The sequence below is a fragment of the Oryctolagus cuniculus genome, chromosome 3, assembly GCF_051225735.1.
Source record: "Oryctolagus cuniculus isolate XC-2025 breed Fujian yellow rabbit chromosome 3, ASM5122573v1, whole genome shotgun sequence".
Lineage (NCBI taxonomy): Eukaryota > Metazoa > Chordata > Mammalia > Lagomorpha > Leporidae > Oryctolagus > Oryctolagus cuniculus.
The window spans coordinates 135,643,399-135,663,065 of record NC_142869.1 but is presented as its reverse complement, the minus strand read 5'-3'; the positions used below and the strand labels follow the sequence as shown (position 1 = coordinate 135,663,065).

At 44.5% G+C, this 19,667-nt stretch overlaps 1 protein-coding gene across 24 annotated transcripts in view; it reads right to left on the bottom strand.

The window, feature by feature from the left end:
• The window catches only part of NRCAM (neuronal cell adhesion molecule), a 325,016-nt gene that overhangs the window by 71,057 nt on the left and 234,292 nt on the right, over positions 1-19,667 (bottom strand). For 12 of the 24 annotated variants that reach the window (XM_070071141.2, XM_070071138.2, XM_051849676.3 and 9 more), the window contains 4 exons: positions 12,245-12,441; positions 8,478-8,583; positions 5,792-5,988; positions 2,787-2,909 (listed from right to left, as the gene is read on the bottom strand). In XM_070071141.2, the coding sequence (XP_069927242.1) occupies positions 2,787-2,909; positions 5,792-5,988; positions 8,478-8,583; positions 12,245-12,335 (517 nt within the window). In that variant the 5' untranslated portion in view covers positions 12,336-12,441. Of the gene's footprint in view, positions 1-2,786; positions 2,910-5,791; positions 5,989-8,477; positions 8,584-10,175; positions 10,194-12,244; positions 12,442-19,667 lie in introns of those variants that run through there. The other 12 variants (XM_008258359.5, XM_008258365.5, XM_051849677.3 and 9 more) reach the window with 3 other exon arrangements.

Genomic DNA, 19,667 nt, shown 5'->3' with positions numbered 1-19,667 from the left:
ACACTCATTGGGGGAGTAAAGGAATAACCATTAGCACTCTGACTTGGCAGTTTCTAGAACAACCATGTGCTTCTGCTCAGGTCCAGCTAAAGGTGTTATGTCTCCGGATAGGATTTGGCCGGTTTGACTGAACAGGGTGGGTTCCTCCTGTGGCAGGTGCCTGGTCTAACATTTCAGAAAATGCAAAACCATGGTTAAGAGCCTGGAGTCCGCCCCCCACGGGCTGGCAAAGACAGGGGAACGTGGAGCCAGGGCTTGAAGGAACAGCACGGGCTCACTGTTTTAACCAAATTTCTGGTCAAGATGGGGGTTACGGCGGGTTTTGCAAATTCCTGGTTTTAAGCCATTACTTCCCAGGGAAAGGGCAGTTTTTAAAAAATAACTCAGAAAAATAATAGGTGTTTATTTAATGAATGCAAAGAGTTTCTGTTTCTGCTGCTGTATTTTATTATTGATGGGTGTGGGTAGATCAAGTGTAAGGCAATGGGATGCTCAGGTGGTGACAATTTGTCCTTTCACACCCTTTGCATTACATCCGGACACATCCGAGTAATTTTCTAATGCCATCTTGCAGAAAGAATGCTACATAGAATTAATTTTTTTTCTCATATTCCGGATGCAAATCCCTTTAAAAGGTCAGAAGCTTTGCCAACAGCTTAAGATGTATGCAAATGACATAGTCAGCTGTGCAGTGTGGGGAAAAATTAGTTACATATTCAGATGATTCTGAGACTTTCCAAGTGGTATGTCTCTTTATTGATCAGAAAGGTCATGGTTTCTGAATAAGAACCACGAACCAAAAACTTAGCTTCATGTTGGCAGTGACCTTTCGAGAGCGTTATTCTCAAAGCTATAAATCACCGCAGACATTTGGTTTGCTACTTTCCAAACCCGTAAAGGCTGTTGCGTGATAACAGGAAAAATATTTATTTATTTGTGTAACTGTTTTTCATTTCTTTGTTATCTTCTCACCACATGATTTCATGAGTCAAAAATGAAAATCAAATACTCTAGCCAAGTTCTCTATTGTATGTATACAGCCTGCGATTTTGGAGCAAACTGAGCCACTCAGAATACATTCCCTACAAATACATTTAACGCTCTCTCGCCTGAACTCCTCTTGTCTCACCAAGCCCTCCGTGCTGCCAAACCTGGTAGACATTTCTCGGACCTCATGTTACTGATCTGTAGCAGCACTTGGAACAGTGGCTCACTCTGTCTTCCCGACACCCTCCGGTCACCTGCTCCCCGACACATCGTTCTCTCTGGGTTCCCTTCTGTCCTCTCGGCTGCACCTGCTCATCTGCCCCGCTGGTTTCTCCCTGAGCTCTCAGAGGCTGCATAGTCCCTCACCTCAGCGTCCCGGGTTCTGTTCTCCACCATCTGTTGGCCCAATGACTCAAGCAGCACTGAGGCCATAATGACTCATACACTGCTGATCTCAGCCCCAGATGTTTCTTCTCGCTCACGATTCTGACACCTGCTGGGCATTTTCGCATGAACATCTTGCAGGCCTCTCACACCTCCAACTCCTGTTCTCGGTCCCCAAGCAGAGCCATGAGCTAGCTCTCTCTAGGGTAAGAAGCTAACCCATCAGCAAAGGACATTTTGGAGGTGGGAGATGCACAGCAACAATTCCCTCAAGGATAGGAACAGAGGTGGACAAACTTGAAACTGCCTAGTGGGTGACTTCATTTCTCTCTGCCTCACTTTTCTCATCTGGAAAATGGGCAGAATAACTGGATATACCTGATAAAGGTATGACATAAAAAATAATGTGAAATTCTTAGTAAAGGCACTGGCACTTAGTGGAGGCTCAATAAATACTAGGGATTATTGGAGATAAAAAAAATCAAAAACATAAGATATTCAAAACATCTTGATTCCCTCTTGCTGTGGGCTTCTGCTGTTGCAGGAATGGAAATTACATCTTATTACTTATTTATTCTTCAAACTTTGTAATTCCCTGTGATTCCTTTCTTTCATGCTTTCACTCTGACCCCAATAAACCCTGGAGGCTCCACCTTGAAAACATCCCCAGAATCCACCCATTTCTTACCCACTCTGCTGCAACCGGCCAAGTCCCAGTCTCTACCAACACCCGCCTGGATTACAGCGGCCCTCAGGGGTCTCCCCACCTCTCATGTCCTCTATACTCTCTCACGTGAACCCAGGGAAGAGTACTGTCTATTTTATTTCAGGTAAATTCCCTCCTTCATTCACAGCAAAAGCCAAAGCCTTTTCCAGGATGTTCTCATGACCTCTCTGACCTCGTCCATTACCTCCCCTTTGGGGTCCCCACTCTGACCACACGGGCCTCTTTGGTTTTTTTTTTTTAAACACCCACCAGGGATGTCCCCACCTTAGGGTCTCATACCAGTATTCCCTTGTCACTCAGATAGTTAAGTGTCTTGCTTGCTCTCCTATTCCTTTAGCTTTCTACTCAAAAATCTGCTTCATTTTCCCCCAAAGCACTTATTGCTAAGTAACACAGATTTTTCTCATGCATTCATTGTCTTCTTCCTTCCCCATCCCCACAGAATGTGAGTTCACTCAGAAGAAGAGCGTTTGGTTTATTTAGAGCAGTGCCTGGTGCTTAGTAAGTGCTCAGTAAAACCGAGTGGATGAATGAAGTGACGCAGCATTTATTCCAACCAGCGGCTATTTTCCTGAGCATGTCCACGGCATTGGGTAAACATTTTATGAGTCACATGACATAGCAATTTTTTATGCCAGTAAACAATCACAAGACTCTTGAAGAAAGAGTCTCTGTTGCTAAAACTTACAATTATCCATCCAAAATATTATAGGTGGTGGTAATCCAACGGGGGGCCTGCAGGGAAGTACTAAAGATTGACCATTTCGAAGTGTTATGGGCTCAAGTTTTTCTTTAGTCCACAAAGGTGATCCTATTAAATAAAAAAAAAAAAACTTTTAAATTGCATTGACAAATCAAAACAGCACAAATTCAAACAAAACTTCTGGGGAAATCATAATTCTGAATTTGTGTACACTGAATTCATGGGAAACTAAGTTCTAAATACAGTGTTAAAAGTAAAAAAAAAAAAAAACACAAGGGGCTGGCACTGTGACATAGCAGGTAAAGCCACTGCTTACAACACTAGCACCCTATATAGGTGCTGGTTTATGTCTCAACTGCACCCACATGGGTAGAATCTTGGCTCCTGGCTTTGGCCTGGCCCAACCCATTTGGACACTGAACCAGAGGATGGAAGCTCTCTCTCTCTCTGTCTCTCTCTTTCTCTGTCTCTCTGTAGCTCTGGCTTTCAAATAAATAAGTAAATCTTTAAAAAACAATGATCAGTACTATACATGGTCAGTGTTCTTTGAGAACAAGCTTTTCAGGTTGTTAGAAGACTTGGGTAGGGACTGGCACTGTGGCACAGTGGGGTAAAGCCATCGCTTGCTGTGCTGGGATCCCATATGGGTGCTGCCTCAAGTCCTGGCTGCTCCACTTCTGATCCAGCTCTCTGCTATGGCCTGGGAAAGCATTGGAAGATGGCCCAAATGCTTGGGCCCCTACACCCGCGTGGGAGACCCTGGAAGAAGCTCCTGGCTCCTGGCTTCGGATCAGTGCAGCTCCGGCTATTGCAGCCAGCTGGGGAGTGAACCAGTGGACAAAAGACCCCCCTCCCCACACCCCTACCGCCTCTCTGCTTCTCTGTAACTCTGCCTTTCAAATAAATAAATAAAAAGAAGACTTGGGTAGTAACCACTCAGAAAGAGCCATCATGATAGCATGGTAGTGAGACCTCTATTCCTGGAGAAAAACTAGAAACAAATATTTAAAGAAATGACACTTAAAACTTTGGTTACCCATATCATACTGAATGTATTTCCATCCAGCCATAGGAGTTTTGCTTAGAGACTTGAAAAATAAATATTCAGATTAAATTCGGGGATGCAGCTGGCTCTGTGGTACAGCCGGTTAATGCCTTGGCCTGAAGGGCCAGGATCCCATATGGGCGCCAGTTTGAGACCCGGCTGCTCCACTTCCCATCCAGCTCTCTGCTATGGCCTGGGAAAGCAGTAGAAGATGGCCCAAGTCCTTGGGCCCCTGCATCTGCATGGGAGACCCAGAAGAAGCTCCTGGCTCCTGGTTTCAGACTGGCACAGCTCTGGCTGTTGCAGCCAACTGGGGAGTGAACCATCGGATGGAAGACCTCTCTCTTTCTCTCTCTCTCTCTCTGCCTCTCCTCTCTCTGTGTAACTTTCAAATAAAAATAAATAAATCTTTAAAAAAAGATTAAATTTGGGGATGAAATACTCTTGTTTTAACGAAGGAATTTTATTTAGGACTTACATCAAAGATAAATCGTATTGGGCAGTCATTAGGTCGAGGAGCTCATTAGGAGAAAAGGGAGAGGAGCAATGATTTTCATGCAAAGCAATGTCCAAATTTTGGAAGCTGTAACATGAGAGAACTTCAAGAAGTTTGTGGAAATGAAAGTAAAAGAAATGTTTATCTTGGCACAAAAATATTCTTGAAATCTATGCCTATGAGAGGTCCTCAAAAAGTTCACGAGAAAGGCATATATGAAAAACCTGGCTGGGCCGGCACTGTGGTGTAGCAAGTAAAGCCACCACCTGCAGTGCTGGCATCCCACGTGGGCGCTGGTTCGAGTCCTGGGGCTGCTCCACTTCCAATCCAGCTCTCTGTGGCCTGGGAGAGCAGTGGAAGATGGCCCAAGTCCTTGGGCCCCTCACGTGAGAGACCCAGAAGAAACTCTTAGTTCCTAGCTTTGGATCAGTGCAGCTCCAGCCATTGTAGCCAATTGAGGAGTGAACCAGCAGATGGAAGACCTCTCTCTCTCTCTCTCTCTCTCTTTCTCTCTCTCTCTTTCTTTCTCTCTCTCTCTCTGTGTTGTGTGTGTGTGTGTAACTCTGACTTTCAAATAAATAAATAAATCTTTAAAAAAAAGGTTATAAAAAAAGAAAATAAAAGAAAAACCTATGGGGCCAGCGCTGTGGAGTAGCGGGTAAAGCTGCCACCTGCAGTGCCAGCATCCCATATGGGCACCGGTTTCGGTGCTCCACTTTCGATCTAGCTCTCTGCTGTGGCCTGGGAAAGCAGTAGAAGATGGCCCAAGTCCTTGGGATCCTGCACCCACATGGGAGACCCAGAAGAAGCTCCTGGCTCCTGGCTTTAAGTCGGCGCAGCTCCAGCCATTGTGGCCAATTGGGGAGTGAACCAGCAGATGGAAGACCTCTCTCTCTGCCTCTCCTTCTCTTTCTGTGTAACTGTGACTTTCAAGTAAAATAAAAAACCTTAAAAAATTTTAAAAACCTGGGGCTGGCATTGTGGCACAGTGGGTGAAGCTGCTGCTTGTGATACTGGAATTCCATATCTAGTTTAAGTCCCAACTTCTCTGCTTCCAATCCAGCTCCCTGCTAATGCAGCCGGGGAAAATAGTGCATGATAGTCCAAGTGCTTGGGCCCCTGCCCATGGACATGGGAGATGTGGATGGAGTTCCTGGCTCCTGGCTTTGGCCTGCCTCTGGCTTGGCTGTTGCAGGCACAGGAGGAGTGACCCAGTGGCTGGAAGGTCTCTTTTTCTCCCTCCCTCTCGCTACTCATCCTTTCAAATAAATAAAGTTTAAAAAAAAAAGAGAGAAAACTATGCATGGATTTAAAAAGTTTTGCACCAATATAAACATCTTCTAACTCCATTTTCCCTACCAACTTCGTGAAGTTCTATGGCAGCATGTGCATGATGTAACACTGGTGTGTACTTTACAAAGGGCTGTGTCTGTCAACAGTGGCACTTACTGGACGGGCGGACGACAATGTTGTTGGAAACTGCAGCTCCGCGTTCATTCCTGGCTGTACACTGATAGACGCCCTCGTAGCTCTCTGCTTTCCCGTCACTCATGATGTTGATTATGAGTGTTCCTGAGCCAGCCTTCATGGAGACCAGAGGGTCTTTATCTATGTCAAAATGAGTCCCATTACGGGTCCAGGAAAAGCTGCCCACACAGAAAGGGTCAAGTTTGTTAATTAACCAGAGAAATGACATTATTATTCTTCAACAAATTTCCACAAGTTTTATGGGTTTCTGGAAATAATAATTAGTTTTTTTAAGATTTGTTTTATTTATTTGAAAGGCAGAGTTACAGAGAGGCAGAGGCAGAGAAAGAGAGAGGTTCCTCCATCCGCTGGTTCACTCTCCAAATGGCCACAAGAGTCAGAGCTGTGCCAATCTGAAGCCAGGAGCCAGGAGCTTCTCCTAGGTTTCCCATATGGGTGCAGAGGCCCCAAGCTGGGCCATCTTCTATTGCTTTCCCAAGTCATAGCAGAGAGCTGGACCAGAAGTGGAGCAGCCGGAACCTGAACTGGCACCCATATGGGATGCGGCACTGCAAGCAGCAGATTTACCCACTATGCCACAGTGCCGGCCCCAACAGGCACTGAAAAAGTATACGGGCTCCATACCTAAAATGTTTTGTTGAATACTAACATAAAAAAGTGGTATGTGTACATTTTAAGGTATGTATCTTCCTTAGAATAATACCACATCTAACACAAATATTTGTCACTTTTCTAAGTCAATTTCTCAAGCATACTATCTTAGAGCCTTGTTATTAGACTTAAAATAATTTTTATTGGGGCCGATGTTCAGAACAGCGTTAAGGTGTCGCTTGGGATACCTGTATCTCATATCAAAGCGCCTGGGTTTTGAGTTCCAGCACCACTTTGGATCCAGTTTCCTGCTACTGTGCAGCCTAGGAGGCAGCAAGTGTTGGTTCCAGTACTTAATTCTCTGCCCTCCTCACAGGAGAAAGGATGGAGTTCCTGGCTTCTGGCTTTAGCCTAGTGCAGCCTTGGATGTTGCAGGAATCTGGGGAATGACCCAGCAGATGAAAGATCTCTCTCTCTCTTTGCCTTTGAAATAAATAAAACTTTTTTAAAAATACAAACTTAGGGGTATTTTAAATGTTGATTATTTAAAAAGAGGTAATTCTATATAAAGCGCATTTTCCAAATTTTAAGTTCTAGATACAATTTTGTGAACTCCTTAGGAGGGATGCCAAACTGTCATGTGAGATTTCTCTCCCTCAGTTTTATTTACATGAAAGCTTGTGTTAAGTAAAAATTCACAGAGCTTGTGTAATTAAACGCACCACCGCCAGTCAGAAGCCAGTTTCATATAAAGGAATGAATCAACCTCTAAATTCAGTGTTTCCTGGACCCACTTGGACTTCCCTTCCTATACAGCCCTTGTCTTCAGTGTGGTGACGGCCACAAGTAGGGCAGGTAGTTCCGGACTGCTACCGGCATCTAGTGGGTACAGGCTGAGACACTGCTAAATATCCCACAATGCACAACACAGCTTCCAGCCCCACAGCAAAGAACTGTCCACTGCAAAATATCAATCATGTTGAGGAGGAGAGATTCTACTTTGCGGATTTACAAGTGGTGTTTAGTCAGTGTGAAGCAGAAGGAAGTCCATCCAAGGCCACCACATCAGGGCTTGTGTGACAGAGTTCCCAAGAGTCTGGTAGAACATATATGGCTTTGAAGGAAACCTTTGATGGAGGTTTTGACACACAGAGAGCCTTAGAACAAGTCAACTTTTTTCACATGTTGGGACAAATTTTTTTCTTCAGGTGGGATAGTTTAATGAGGTCTGTAGAAGACATACTTGGAAACACAACACCTAGAAACTTTCCCTTCTTTATTACTTAAAAGTCCATATTACAGTTAATAGTAACACATCTCTCCAAAACTCCCACATATCACTGGAAAAGTTAGGGATCATCCTCTGTGGGACGCTGGATACGTTACCTAGCATCTCTGGGTATCGGTTTCCATCTGCAAATGTGTGGGCTGCATTACCAACGTTTCTCCCAACTCCAGGATGCTATGCAATGTCATGCCAGGATCCCCAGGGAGAAATGAATACTGATGCCTACCAAGCTTGGAAAAACCATGTAGGACTATGTGATAGGCTGCTGTAGAGGTAGGAAGGATCTTGGGAGTCATCAGACCCCACCTCCTTAATGTACAGATAAGGAAGCCTAAAGCCAGAGAAAAGGGATTCACCCATGTCCATGTCATTGAGGCCACTGGTGTCAGAAGCAGCATGAGACGACTTTTTCTACTGCTCCCCACCATTTCTGACATTTAGAAGAAGGGCATCAGTATAGAAATTCAGTAATCTTTTTTTTTTTTTTTTTTTTTTTTGAGAATGGAGTCATTCTAATTAAGTGGAGAGGCAAAACAAGTAAGCCTACATATATGACACTGCAGATCCTAAGAAGTTATCCTCAATAACTTTGAAGGGCTGAAAAGGGCCAGGAGGTTAGTTAGAGGAATCAAAGGGTAGCCTAGTAAGTCTGAAAAAGCAGTGGTGCGTTACCTTATTGGCCTACCTTATTCTACAGACATTGCCCAACTTGTTCCTATATTCAGAGAGATCACATGATCCCCACAGCACACAGAAAGCAGCACTCACCTTGGAGGAGGTTTGCCTTTGGCCTCACACTGGATTATAATATTCTCCCGAGGGTCAATAATAAAATCTTTCGGAGACTGTTGAGTGATGGTTGGAGGTTGTACCACTTAATTGCAGAAAGAAGAACAAGGTAAAGCAATGAGTCACTTAATAACATAAGTGCAATCATTTTTTCCCCCATAACAAAATCACTTGCCTTACACTAAGATGCTACCAATATTTTCCATAAGTTCTATTGTGGTAGCACATACGTCCGTAGGTTTTCAACTAAAAGTCTCCTAATACTGCGAAGCCAAAGCATAACTTTTCAGAAACCTTACAGCCATTCACAAAGTGCATTTTCCCACACTAAAAGTTTGGGAAAACAAGTACAAACACAAGCCTAATATTAACAGTTTCTTTTCTGATGCAACAATGAGAAATCTTCTGATTCCATAGGTTCAAATGACGGCTTTCAATGAAATGTAAGTTATGAGATAAATTTGCATCTTTTCTCTCTTGGGTAATTGTTGCCATGACTAAACCTATCACTCCCACATTCAAAATCTCAGAAGTCAGCACACATGGTTATGTTCTCTTGTCTGGCCTGTTATTCCCTAGACATCTCTAAGTAAATATCCAAGCAACACTTTGGACATAGGTCAACAGATAACTTCATTACTGTCACAGTACTGTGTACCTATTACAGGATATGGGATGGTATCAGTTTCCCTTCCTTTTAGCAGTATCTCACTCCCCTCAACTTTCAGTTAAGCCAATTGCTCTTCTCAGCCCCAATCGTAGTTGGGGAACACTTGCTCTCCTAGCCCATCATGCTCCAGGGCTGGTTAGCAGTTTGGTCTGGCAGTAAAGAACTAGTTTGTGTCTTACTAGCTGTAAGACCTCAAGCAAATTTCCTAAAGTCTGTAATCCCAGTTCTCTGAGAGGCAAATGAGGTCAAAAAGTAGCATCTACCCCCTAGGTTTGCGGGCAGGATTCATAAAATAACGTGTGCTCTGATTACATGGCAGTTACCAACTGCTTTGCTGTAGAAAGGGAAAATGTGATTTTACATAATTCTCCTGATGGATCCATCAGCAAAGGAACATTCAAAAAGCCTGAAAATTGACTTTAGCTAGGTGACAGATACTGCTCGGCTGTCAGACGCACCAGAAGTTTTTGCTTAGAGCAAGCTCCTGGGACTCATGTCAGCGTGGGCTGCCTGTCTCTTGCACAGTGTTCTGCTTTGCTGTGTGGCTCCTAGAAACACCTCTACACAGTCCCAAAGGCTAAGAAGGATGAGAGCGAGCATGTAGCTACTGACTCAGATAGCCACATGGACCCATCTTCTAAAAATCACCGGAAGAGGTACCTTCGTTTCAGCAAGAATGCAGTAGCATTTAGAACCAGATCATGCCTCTGAATTTTGTGAATTTTCTCATTGAGTTACATCAGATATGAACAAAGCTTGGAAATTAGTAAAGCAGCGTATTGGTAAAAGAAATTGCAACCCCCGAGTCTTCAGAACTCATGCAGGGAATATAATGCATTTGGCTCCTTGGTACTTAAATGCAATATTGAACTACGGTCAACACACAGGCTTAAAAAGGCACTCATCACAAAACATGAAACTGTGCATGTAATTCATGGTATTAATTCCAAAAACAAAGACATGGCCAAATTTTCACACTGCCCAGCAATTTATAGAAAGACACTTACAGTCTTCAAGAAGTTTTGCTTTTTCCCCATCAATATCAGCAGGTGAGTGGGCAAACAGGATTAAAGAAAATCAGATGTTAGTAATAAGAATGTCAGAGGCCTGAGGATAAAAGGGGCATCTTGTCTATTCAATTTGACCTAAAAAAACTCCAACTAATGAACACCAAGGCTGGGAAGGTGCAAGAGAAAGAAATTTGCATCAATGGTCTTGAGCTGATTCCTGCAGTAGATTCCCCTTTAAACCTAAGGGAAAACAAAAGCAATGCTGTAGGGAAAAAAAAAGAAGAAGAAAAGAAAAAAGGCTCTTCCAGAAATAAGAACGCTGGACTCTGTTCCATACATGCTGCACTGGACAAGCAATTATGTTCAATTTGAAAAACAGCTGAAATTTACAGTTAATGTGAGTTGTCACACACTGTGTAGTGTCTGATCCCATTACCCCAGACATCACAATGCATGTGGTAATCATATCTAACAATAGGGCGTTGCTATAATGACAATGCTCCATCCAAGCCAAGTCCAACAATGATTTCAGATTTTTATATATATATATCCATGGTTAATCTCCAAGTCAAGCCAGTAATTGAACTTTTCAGGCTCTTGGCATCTCTCTGCTTCAGAATTCCTCAGTCACCCAGGGATTGCTGGTGCTAGCCCAGTGAGCTGTTCATGTACCAGGGGAAGGATCTTAAGAAGTAGGGTCAGGGAAGGAATTACAAGAGCATGCAATTGAAATCATTCTGCAGGGCCGCCTGTGATTACTACTTGCAAAGGTTAATAAGGAGCACCTGGGTTATCTGGGACTTTACTTTCATCAGGGTTGCACCTCATCCCCATTAGCAGTGATGACTGAATAAGCCACAGGTGACTGTTTGCCTCTGCTTGTTAGACTGAGCAGTCGGATTAAGACGGAGATTATCTAGAGAGAACAAAGGCATTGCTCTCAAGTGCTTTTATTTTTCTCCTGTGTATCTACTAGGGAAAACGCTTCCATAAACAATCCTACTTCAATGAGCTCAAGCAATCAGACATTTCTGGAATCCTGAACACCACTGGATGAGCATTGTAAAAAACAAGAAAGTACTGTTATTTTCTTCATTCTCTACAAACACAGCAAAGGAACACAACGAAGTGGCGGGGGGGGGGGGGGAACCACATCTCTTCTTCATGTCTTCGCACTGGCAGATGCAATCTCTGTGACAAAAAAATAAATGACATCCCAACAACTCAACAGCCCCAGGGAAGTGCCATCTCCCTGGCACCTTGGAAAGCTCGCCAAACAGATGTTCTATTCAGGAAGCTAATGGGCTTAAAGAGGTCCATACAGACTAGGGGTAAAGAATGAATCAGTTCTGAAGTACAGTAATTTATCCACAGCTGAAATTCTGCTTTGCATGGCAGGATCAGAGAGTGGCTGAAACTTACATTATCTTTACTTCTCACAAACAGGCCACCCAGACCAGAGAAGATAAAGGGGATATTTCACTATTAGGAAAAGAATGGGCAGATGCAGTAGCTGCTGTTTGCCCTACTTGAGTGTTTTTGCAGATTACTTAACTTATCCTGAACATCTGCAGCACCGTCTCCTGCTCACGTTTCAAGCAAAGACAACTATTCGTGAGGCTCCAGATAAGACACTTGTCCTAGCTCTAGACTCATTTTTAAGATTCAATATTAGAAAGCAAAAAGTGCCTTGTCTGAACTAAGAGGAATGTATTTGGTGTAGGGCTGGCAGTGAGACTGGCCCCCAGTCTTCACAGGGCATTCTCAGCACAGGAGGGCAGAGGCGAAGTCTAGGAGATGCATGGCCAAGTCTAATGTGACTGGGAGCATCTTCTTGCAGATGCTTCTACCTAGAGCCACCTATCCACAGTGATCAGGGCTCTGCACTGCTCACTGCTTCACAGCCGCCCCTGCCTTGGTCCTTTTGAAGGCAATTACCAGGTGCTAAAGGTCAAAGCTGATTTCACTGTGATGGGCTCTTCAGTGTCACAGCCACCTTCTGCATCCACACAACAGGGGAGACTTTGGACTCCAGGGCCCAACAGCTCTGAGGGGTTAACACTTACGATCGAGGGGCACTTCCAGCGCGCAGATCATTCGGCACAGGAGGAGGATCAGGGTCACCGGGCCCGCGGGCACGCACGTCCTTCTTGGCATGATTTTAAGCCGTTTTAGCTTCACCTCCTGCCGAGATCCCTGAATTTCCCGTTCGTCTTCCTCAAAAGATTTGAGCGCAACGTTTAAATAATTTTCATGCAGGAAACTGGCAAAGGACAGAGTGAGAGAAAAAAAATGATAATGTATTAAAAAGAAGGAAATGAAGAGAGGAAGTCTGCAGCCCTGAAAATCGGCCGTGTATTATACATGAACTCTAAGAGGGAGCTCACTTTTAAATATTTAACCCTCAAGATTGGAATAATCATTTATTCATAAGTTGGCTAAGATCAGTTCAGAAATATTTGCAGCGATGTCGAGCGAAATCTGTCCCTGATCCCATCCTGATGCGTTTTCCATTTGAAATCTCTGTGCTGTAAGTGCTGAGGCGCCTCCATCTCTTTCCAAAGTCCAATTTATTCCTTAGAGAGCAGATAAAAAGTCATCTCCAAGAACTGCTGGCTGATCATGCAAAGTGTACATCATTTCTCCTCTACTTTCACATTCCTGCTATTTCTTGTTTTAGACGTCATGTCTCCTGCATTGACTGACGGGTAAATGACCGTGTGCGTGTACAGGCTCTGTGCCAGTGTCTCCCCTGTCTCTGTGTCCTGCTGTTCTCCTCTTGCTTACAGAAGCACTCCACACACTGCAGACCAACGGCAGCACATACACAGCCCTGGCTATGGACTCAGGCAAACTCCCACCTGGAATGAATGAGGCTCCATCAGGTCTTCTCGAGAAATCAACACAGGTGATGTGACCAATGGCTCTCTTTCCAGGTGGCAGGGATGCTGTTAATGCAAACTGGGGTAGTTCCCACAAATTTAATCATTCAATTATTTCTGTGGGTTTTATGATGTGTATGATTGTCTATTTTTATAGCAGCCATTGTCCCACTCAAGTGCAGTTCTCTCCAGGGCACGGACTGCACCTGTCTTGCTCCTCACTGTCCCAAGACACACTGATATTTATGGGTAGTTAAATGTTTGTCAGGAAAAAAATTCAATGAAAGGAAGACAAGGAGACTTTAAACATTTGAAGTTGAGCCTCTATTCAGATAGACAGCATGACCACAATCTAGTCAAGCCCATTTATACATTTATACTACTTGGTTTGAAACCCAAACTCTTGTTAGTACGGTCAAATTAGTTGTCATGCCACGTCTGTGTGTGGAATAGAGCTTAACTGTATAAAAGGAGAACGACACAACGCTGATAACAGATGTTCTATTAGCAACTGAAATCTGATTTGAACTTGGTTAAATTTGTAGTAGGATATTTCTTGCAAAACACATCAAAATAATACGCTAAACCTAAATGTACTTCTAGAAAGACTGTTCTGTGAATGAAACGGCCGTACTGTGTGGTTTCATTTAAGAGGCAGGACACTTGTCTCTCCAGAGTACAACCAGGGAACATTCACGGCCATAGAGAACTGAGACGCAGGCATGGAAGCTCACCCAACCTTCTGTGATCCAAACACAAAGCAGTCCATCCTCCTGTGTGTGCAGGGCACACCCAGATCACTGAATCAGATCTACCTAGGTCTCCGTTGAAACTCTAGCTCTGAATTCACATGTCAGCTTCAAGGGAAAATGAAAATAAATGGCACAAGTGGCACTAGGACCAGCGGATCTTACTTAGGACATATACTGATCAGAACAGAGACAAGTGCTGGGAAACCTGGCCTACCTGCCTGATACCTGTGTGAAAGCAATTTATTCCATGTAAATGCCTAGCTCTGAATATGTCCTGGGGGCCAAAACACGTTCCCAAAGATGCACTCATGAATGGAAACACCTGAAAGGTCTTAAGCAGCAAAAATACAACTTCTAGTGTAAGTTCATTTATTAATGTCCTCTGGCTGTCTTAACTGTGTCCTTCAAAATAAGGATGAAACCATGGGACTACTTCATATAAAAGAATCAATCTTTTTTAGCTTGTCAGAGTACCATGGGATATACTCTATCAGCACACCCATCTGATGAAGAAAAAGGGGACAATTGTGAGAATAACGGAGACAGCACTTACTTAAGAACCCGAGTCAGTGAATCCTTGCAGTGCTGGGAAGCCGCGAACTCCAATAACAGAAGCTGTGCTCTCTCTCCTCAAGACTGCAAGTCAGCTGCCCATGAGCCACAAACTGCACTGTAGGCTCAGCCAGGGAGGACAAAGCCACGGCGCAGCCCACGCTCTGACTCCTGCTCATGGAAAAATCACCCACTCCTCCCACGTACCCCTTCAGTGGTGACCGCGTGCGTGCCCCACACAGCGTGATGGCTCCAGAACACAATCAAACTGAAAACCCTACGGCGACAGCAAATGGAGCTCTCGCTCTCTCCGGAGCAGTAATGTGCTTGGCACATGGCTATGCACTCTCAGTGCCGACGGCAATGCCCTTCCCCTCCTGGAAAATCACGGTCATTCTCCCTTAAGTAGCAATCGCGAACTACAACTAAATTGTTTGTGCTAAGTTAACTGTACTAAAATGGATAAAACACCCAAGTGGAAATAGCTGCATTCTTCCGGCAAAGCTGAGGAATACGTGAGAACAATATGGCTTGTCGTCAGCAAAAATATTTGCAAAAGACATTGGAAAGTACATTTGAATGAGACAAACGGAAGGTTGTCTTCTGCAAATAAATCACTCTAATGATAAAAATTTAACAAATGTTAAAATGATGGAGAATAATGATAAGCAGCAAAGCCATTTAATCTTTCATTTCACTCCATTCAAACCAACTTTTCATATTTGCCTATAGAGCCTGTGAAACTGACATAAAAAAATCTCCCCTCCTCAGCAAGCTTTGCATCAGTAGAAAAGAAATGCAATCCATAGTTCCCTGACTTCTTTGGTCTTAAGGTCATATCAAATCACAGAGTAAATGTCCCCTTGCACCATTTATTATATATGTCAAAAGAAAAACCTAAAGTTTGACAAGTTTCAACTCAAGCCCAAGAAAAGGAGGTCTCCTATTGCTTACTTTACGAAGTTCTGTCATGGGGTCAGCACTGTGGCGTATTGGGTAAAGCCACTGCCTGTAGTGCTGGCGTCCCAATATGGGCAACGGTTGGAGTCCTGGCTGCTCCACTTCCGATCCAGCTCTCTGCTATGGCCTGGGAAAGCAGTAGAAGATGGCCCAAGTCCTTGGGCACCTGCACCCAGAAGAAGCTCCTGGCTCCTGGCTTCAAATCAGCACAGCTCTGGTTGTTGCAGCCAATTGGGGAATGAACCTGTGGATGGAAGACCTCTCTCTCTTTCTCTCTGCCTCTCCTTCTCTGTGTAACTCTGACTTTCAAATAAATAAATAAATAAATAAATCTTTTAAAAAAGGTTCTGTCTTTAGAAAGGAAACCTTTGTTTTTGTCTCAAGTGAAAGATGACATTATTTTAATTCTAGTAAGTCAGCTGTTTACCAGAATAGGAAACTCATGCATTGCTATCATTCTGCTCTGTGCTTTTCAGTAACACAACACGGGCAGGTGCAATGTTGATGGCACACGTGACAGGACTGACACTCCACACGCTAGCTGACAAATGTGCTCCATGGTGGGATGTCCTATGACACACTACATAGTGCTCTGATGGCCCACAGGGGCCGGCCCTGCTCGGTAACTAAGTGGCTATGACATCATCTTGCCTGGGACAGGTGACTTTTCATAGTTTAAATATTGACCATCAGGCAGAAGCACATGAATGTCCATCCCTGACCTAAGCTGGTGCTTTTCAATCCCAGGTTTTGAGTCTGAGGCTGTGGAGCGAAGGTTAGTAAGACACGGCCAGCTACTAATGAGCAATGTGTCCACAAAGTCAGGGTTACTTCTACTCACCTATGCAACCATGAATGCATCTCAGAGAAGTAGTCTGGGAATAGCAAGTATACAGACTGTAATGACCTTTTCCAACAGTGAGGAAACCTATCTTGAGCTTTAAGAAATATGCTGTGTCTACAAATCATACTGAATATTGAAAAACTAATTAAGAATTTAAATTTAAAAATTAAAAAAAAAAAAAACCTCTGGAGTTGCTGACCACCATCAGAAAGGAAGAGTCTGCCCAAAGGGCCTTGGCCCAGAGGAGAGCAGCGCTGACACACTGTGACCATGTCATTTCAGCTCCTGGATCCTAGCCACGCCTGTACCTCCTACACTTTTAAATTAAGCAGGCCAAAATTCTGCACTTTGCCTTAAAGAATTTCCAATTGTGTTTCTGTCACTTGTAAAACGAATAACACGAATAAAATCCTAACTTAAACAGCAAGCATGATTAGACAGATAGAGAGACAGATTCTGATTTCCTGCTAGACCAAAGAAATCTATAATGAATCTGGAAACTAGTATCTACAGAGGGACTGAAGGGAAAGGCAAACACTTAACAGGTGGTTTTTACCTCAATAACTGATGATTGAACACATCCTGATAATGATTAGTAATCTCCTTGGGGCCAGCGCTGTGGCACTGCAGGTTAATGCCCTAGCCTGCAGCACCGGCATCCCATATGGGCGCCAGTTTGAGTCCTGGCTGCCCCACTTTCAATCCAGCCCCCTGCAAATGCACCTGGGAAAGCAGCGGAGGATTGTCCAAGTGCTTGGGCCCCTGCACCCGCATGGGAGACCTGGCTTCTGGCTTTGGATTGGCCCAGTTCCAGCCATTGCAACCATTTGGGGAGTGAACCAGCAGATGGAAAAACCTATCTCTCTCTCTCTGTCTGTCTCTACTTCTCTGTAACTCTGTATTCAAATAAATAAAATAAATATTTTAAAAAAGAAACAAGAAATCTCCTTTGTCAGATCACTATAACTGATTATCTTATTTGATATTCATAAGAACCACAGAAAATGGGAAAGCAGGCCTTAATATACCCATTTAACAGATGAGGAAATAAACCAATCACACTGGCTACCATTCACAGGGCACTCTGCTAGTGTCAGGTATCGCTCTGGGTCTCCTCCATGAAATAACTTGTGCCATCTTCCAACAACCTTAAAAGGCACATGTTATTAAAACTGCCAACTGATAAGGAAAACATGGTACAGAGTAGCAGGTCATTTGTTTAAGGACACTCGCAAAAAATGTAAAGTACCAGGCTAGCTTCTCCAGTTCTTTTGAAAAGTTCTGGAACATTTAGCCATCTCCTATTGCCACATTAGGAGAAGACCCCCCCCCCCCCCCCCATCCTTTTAGTTGTAATTAGCCAATAAGAACACAGAATCATCAGATTTAGTCATGCATGTTAAAAATTTACACAAATTGTTTCTGAATGTCTACAGAAGACCCTCACAGAGTTGTCCACAGCACAGCTGCAGGGACCTCTTCACACTGCATCCGTGTGAGTGGCTCTCCCCACATGCTGATCCTGGCCACTGAATGGAACAGCACGTTAGGACAATGTAGAGAAGACACACTCTGAAAGGTGGGCAGTGAGCACACAGGGTACAACACGCAGAGAGAGGTAGGAAGGACTGCATAAAGCAAAAGCATCAGTCAGCAACCCGGTTTCTCCCTTGGGAGGCAGTAACACTGATAAGTTTTGTGAATCTTTCTAGACATATTTTGTACAAAAAGAAAGCTAAAAATATATTAATGATATTTTGAGGAATTTTTTTTTTTTTGACAGGCAGAGTTAGACAGTGAGAGAGAGAGACAGAGAGAAAGGTCATCCTTTTCCGTTGGTTCACCCCCCCAAGTGGCCGCTACAGCCAGCGCTGTGCCGATCCGAAGCCAGGAGCCAGGTGCTTCCTCCTGGTCTCCCATGCGGGTGCAGGGCCCAAGCACTTGGGCCATCCTCCACTGCCTTCCCAGGCCACAGCAGAGAGCTGGACTGCAAGAGGAGCAACCGGGACAGAAGCCGGTGCCCTGACCGGGACTAGAACCCGGTGTGTCAGCGCAGCAGGCAGAGGATTAGCCTATTGAGCCATGGCACTGGCCCTTTTTTGAGGAATTTTTAAAAAAGATTTATTATTTTATTTGAAAGGCAGAGTTACAAAGAGGCTGAGGCAGAGGGAGGGAGGGAGAGAGAGAAAAAAAGAGAGAGAGAGGTCTTCCATCTGCTGCTTCAGTACCCAGATGGCCCCAGTGGCCAGAGCTGCACCGATCCAAAGCCAGGAGCCAGTAGCTTCTTCCGGGTCTCCCATGCGGGTGCAGGGGTCCAAGCACTTGGGCCATCTGCTACTGCTTTCCCAGGCCATAGCAGAGAGCTGGATTGGGAAGTGGAGTAGCTGGGACTTGAACCGGTGCCCACCTGGGATGCTGGCACTGCAAGCAGCGGTTTTACCTGCTACGCCACAGAACTAGTCCAAAGGAATTTTTCTTTTTTTTTTTTTATTTAGCGGAAAAAAAAAACCCTGAAAAGCCTTTGGGACACTGAAGTTAGATCATCAAAAATAGCAAGGTGTTACAGTGAAATCTAGTTGTTTGCAACACATGAAATTATCTGGCTTTCTCAAATCTCTTTTGCTTCACACAGCATTTGGAAGGACGGAAACATTATCATGAGAGATAATGATAATTGAGAGATCCAAGAGAAAAATCAAAGCATGGCAAATGTAAAGTCCGTAGGTATGAGACTAATGTTGACCGGACCAACCTGTCTACTCAGTTATTTGAGACTAACTGGTAGGCTCGGCCTCAGGGGAGAGAGAGCTGATTGGAAGAAAGGTGACAGGTGCAGTGAGAGAGCAGGACTGGGCCAGGCTGAAGCCAGAGGCCAGGAACTCCACTTGGACCCCCATGCAGATAGGGCCCAAGCAGTCAGGCCATCTTCTAGTGCTTTTCCCAGGCCATTAGCAGGGAACTGGATCAGGAGTGAAGCAGCAAGGGGCACAAACCGGGGCCCACATGGGAAGCCGGCGTCCTAGACGGTGGCTTTACCCATCACACCACAGTGCCGGCCCCGGAAGAGAAAGTGTATCCATCTTCAACCCCCCTCCCCCTCCAAATCCAATCACAGCTATCTTAAACAGAGGAGACGACTCCACTCTGAATGCCTGCCATGCTCTCTCTCTGCATGGACCCCTCCATCCTGCCCAAGGCTAAAAGAGTCAGGGTGAGTGTGTGAACATAGCAGGCAGCCAGGAGAGTCTGTGAGATGCTTTAGCTGCTACAGAGGGACGGAGGAGTGAACAGCGAAGCGGTAAGAAATGCGGAGGGGGCGTGCGAGTCTGGAACAAAGAGTGAGTCAGAAGTTCAGAGCAGGAACAAAGGCCAAAGGTCATGCTTAGTAAGCAGAGGATGTGAGGTGTCAAGAGCGGAATGAAGCCAGTGGGCAGCAAAGGATCAGCTGGTGCAAGGACAGGAGAGCCGAGTGACTGCGGCATTGGAAACACTAGACAGA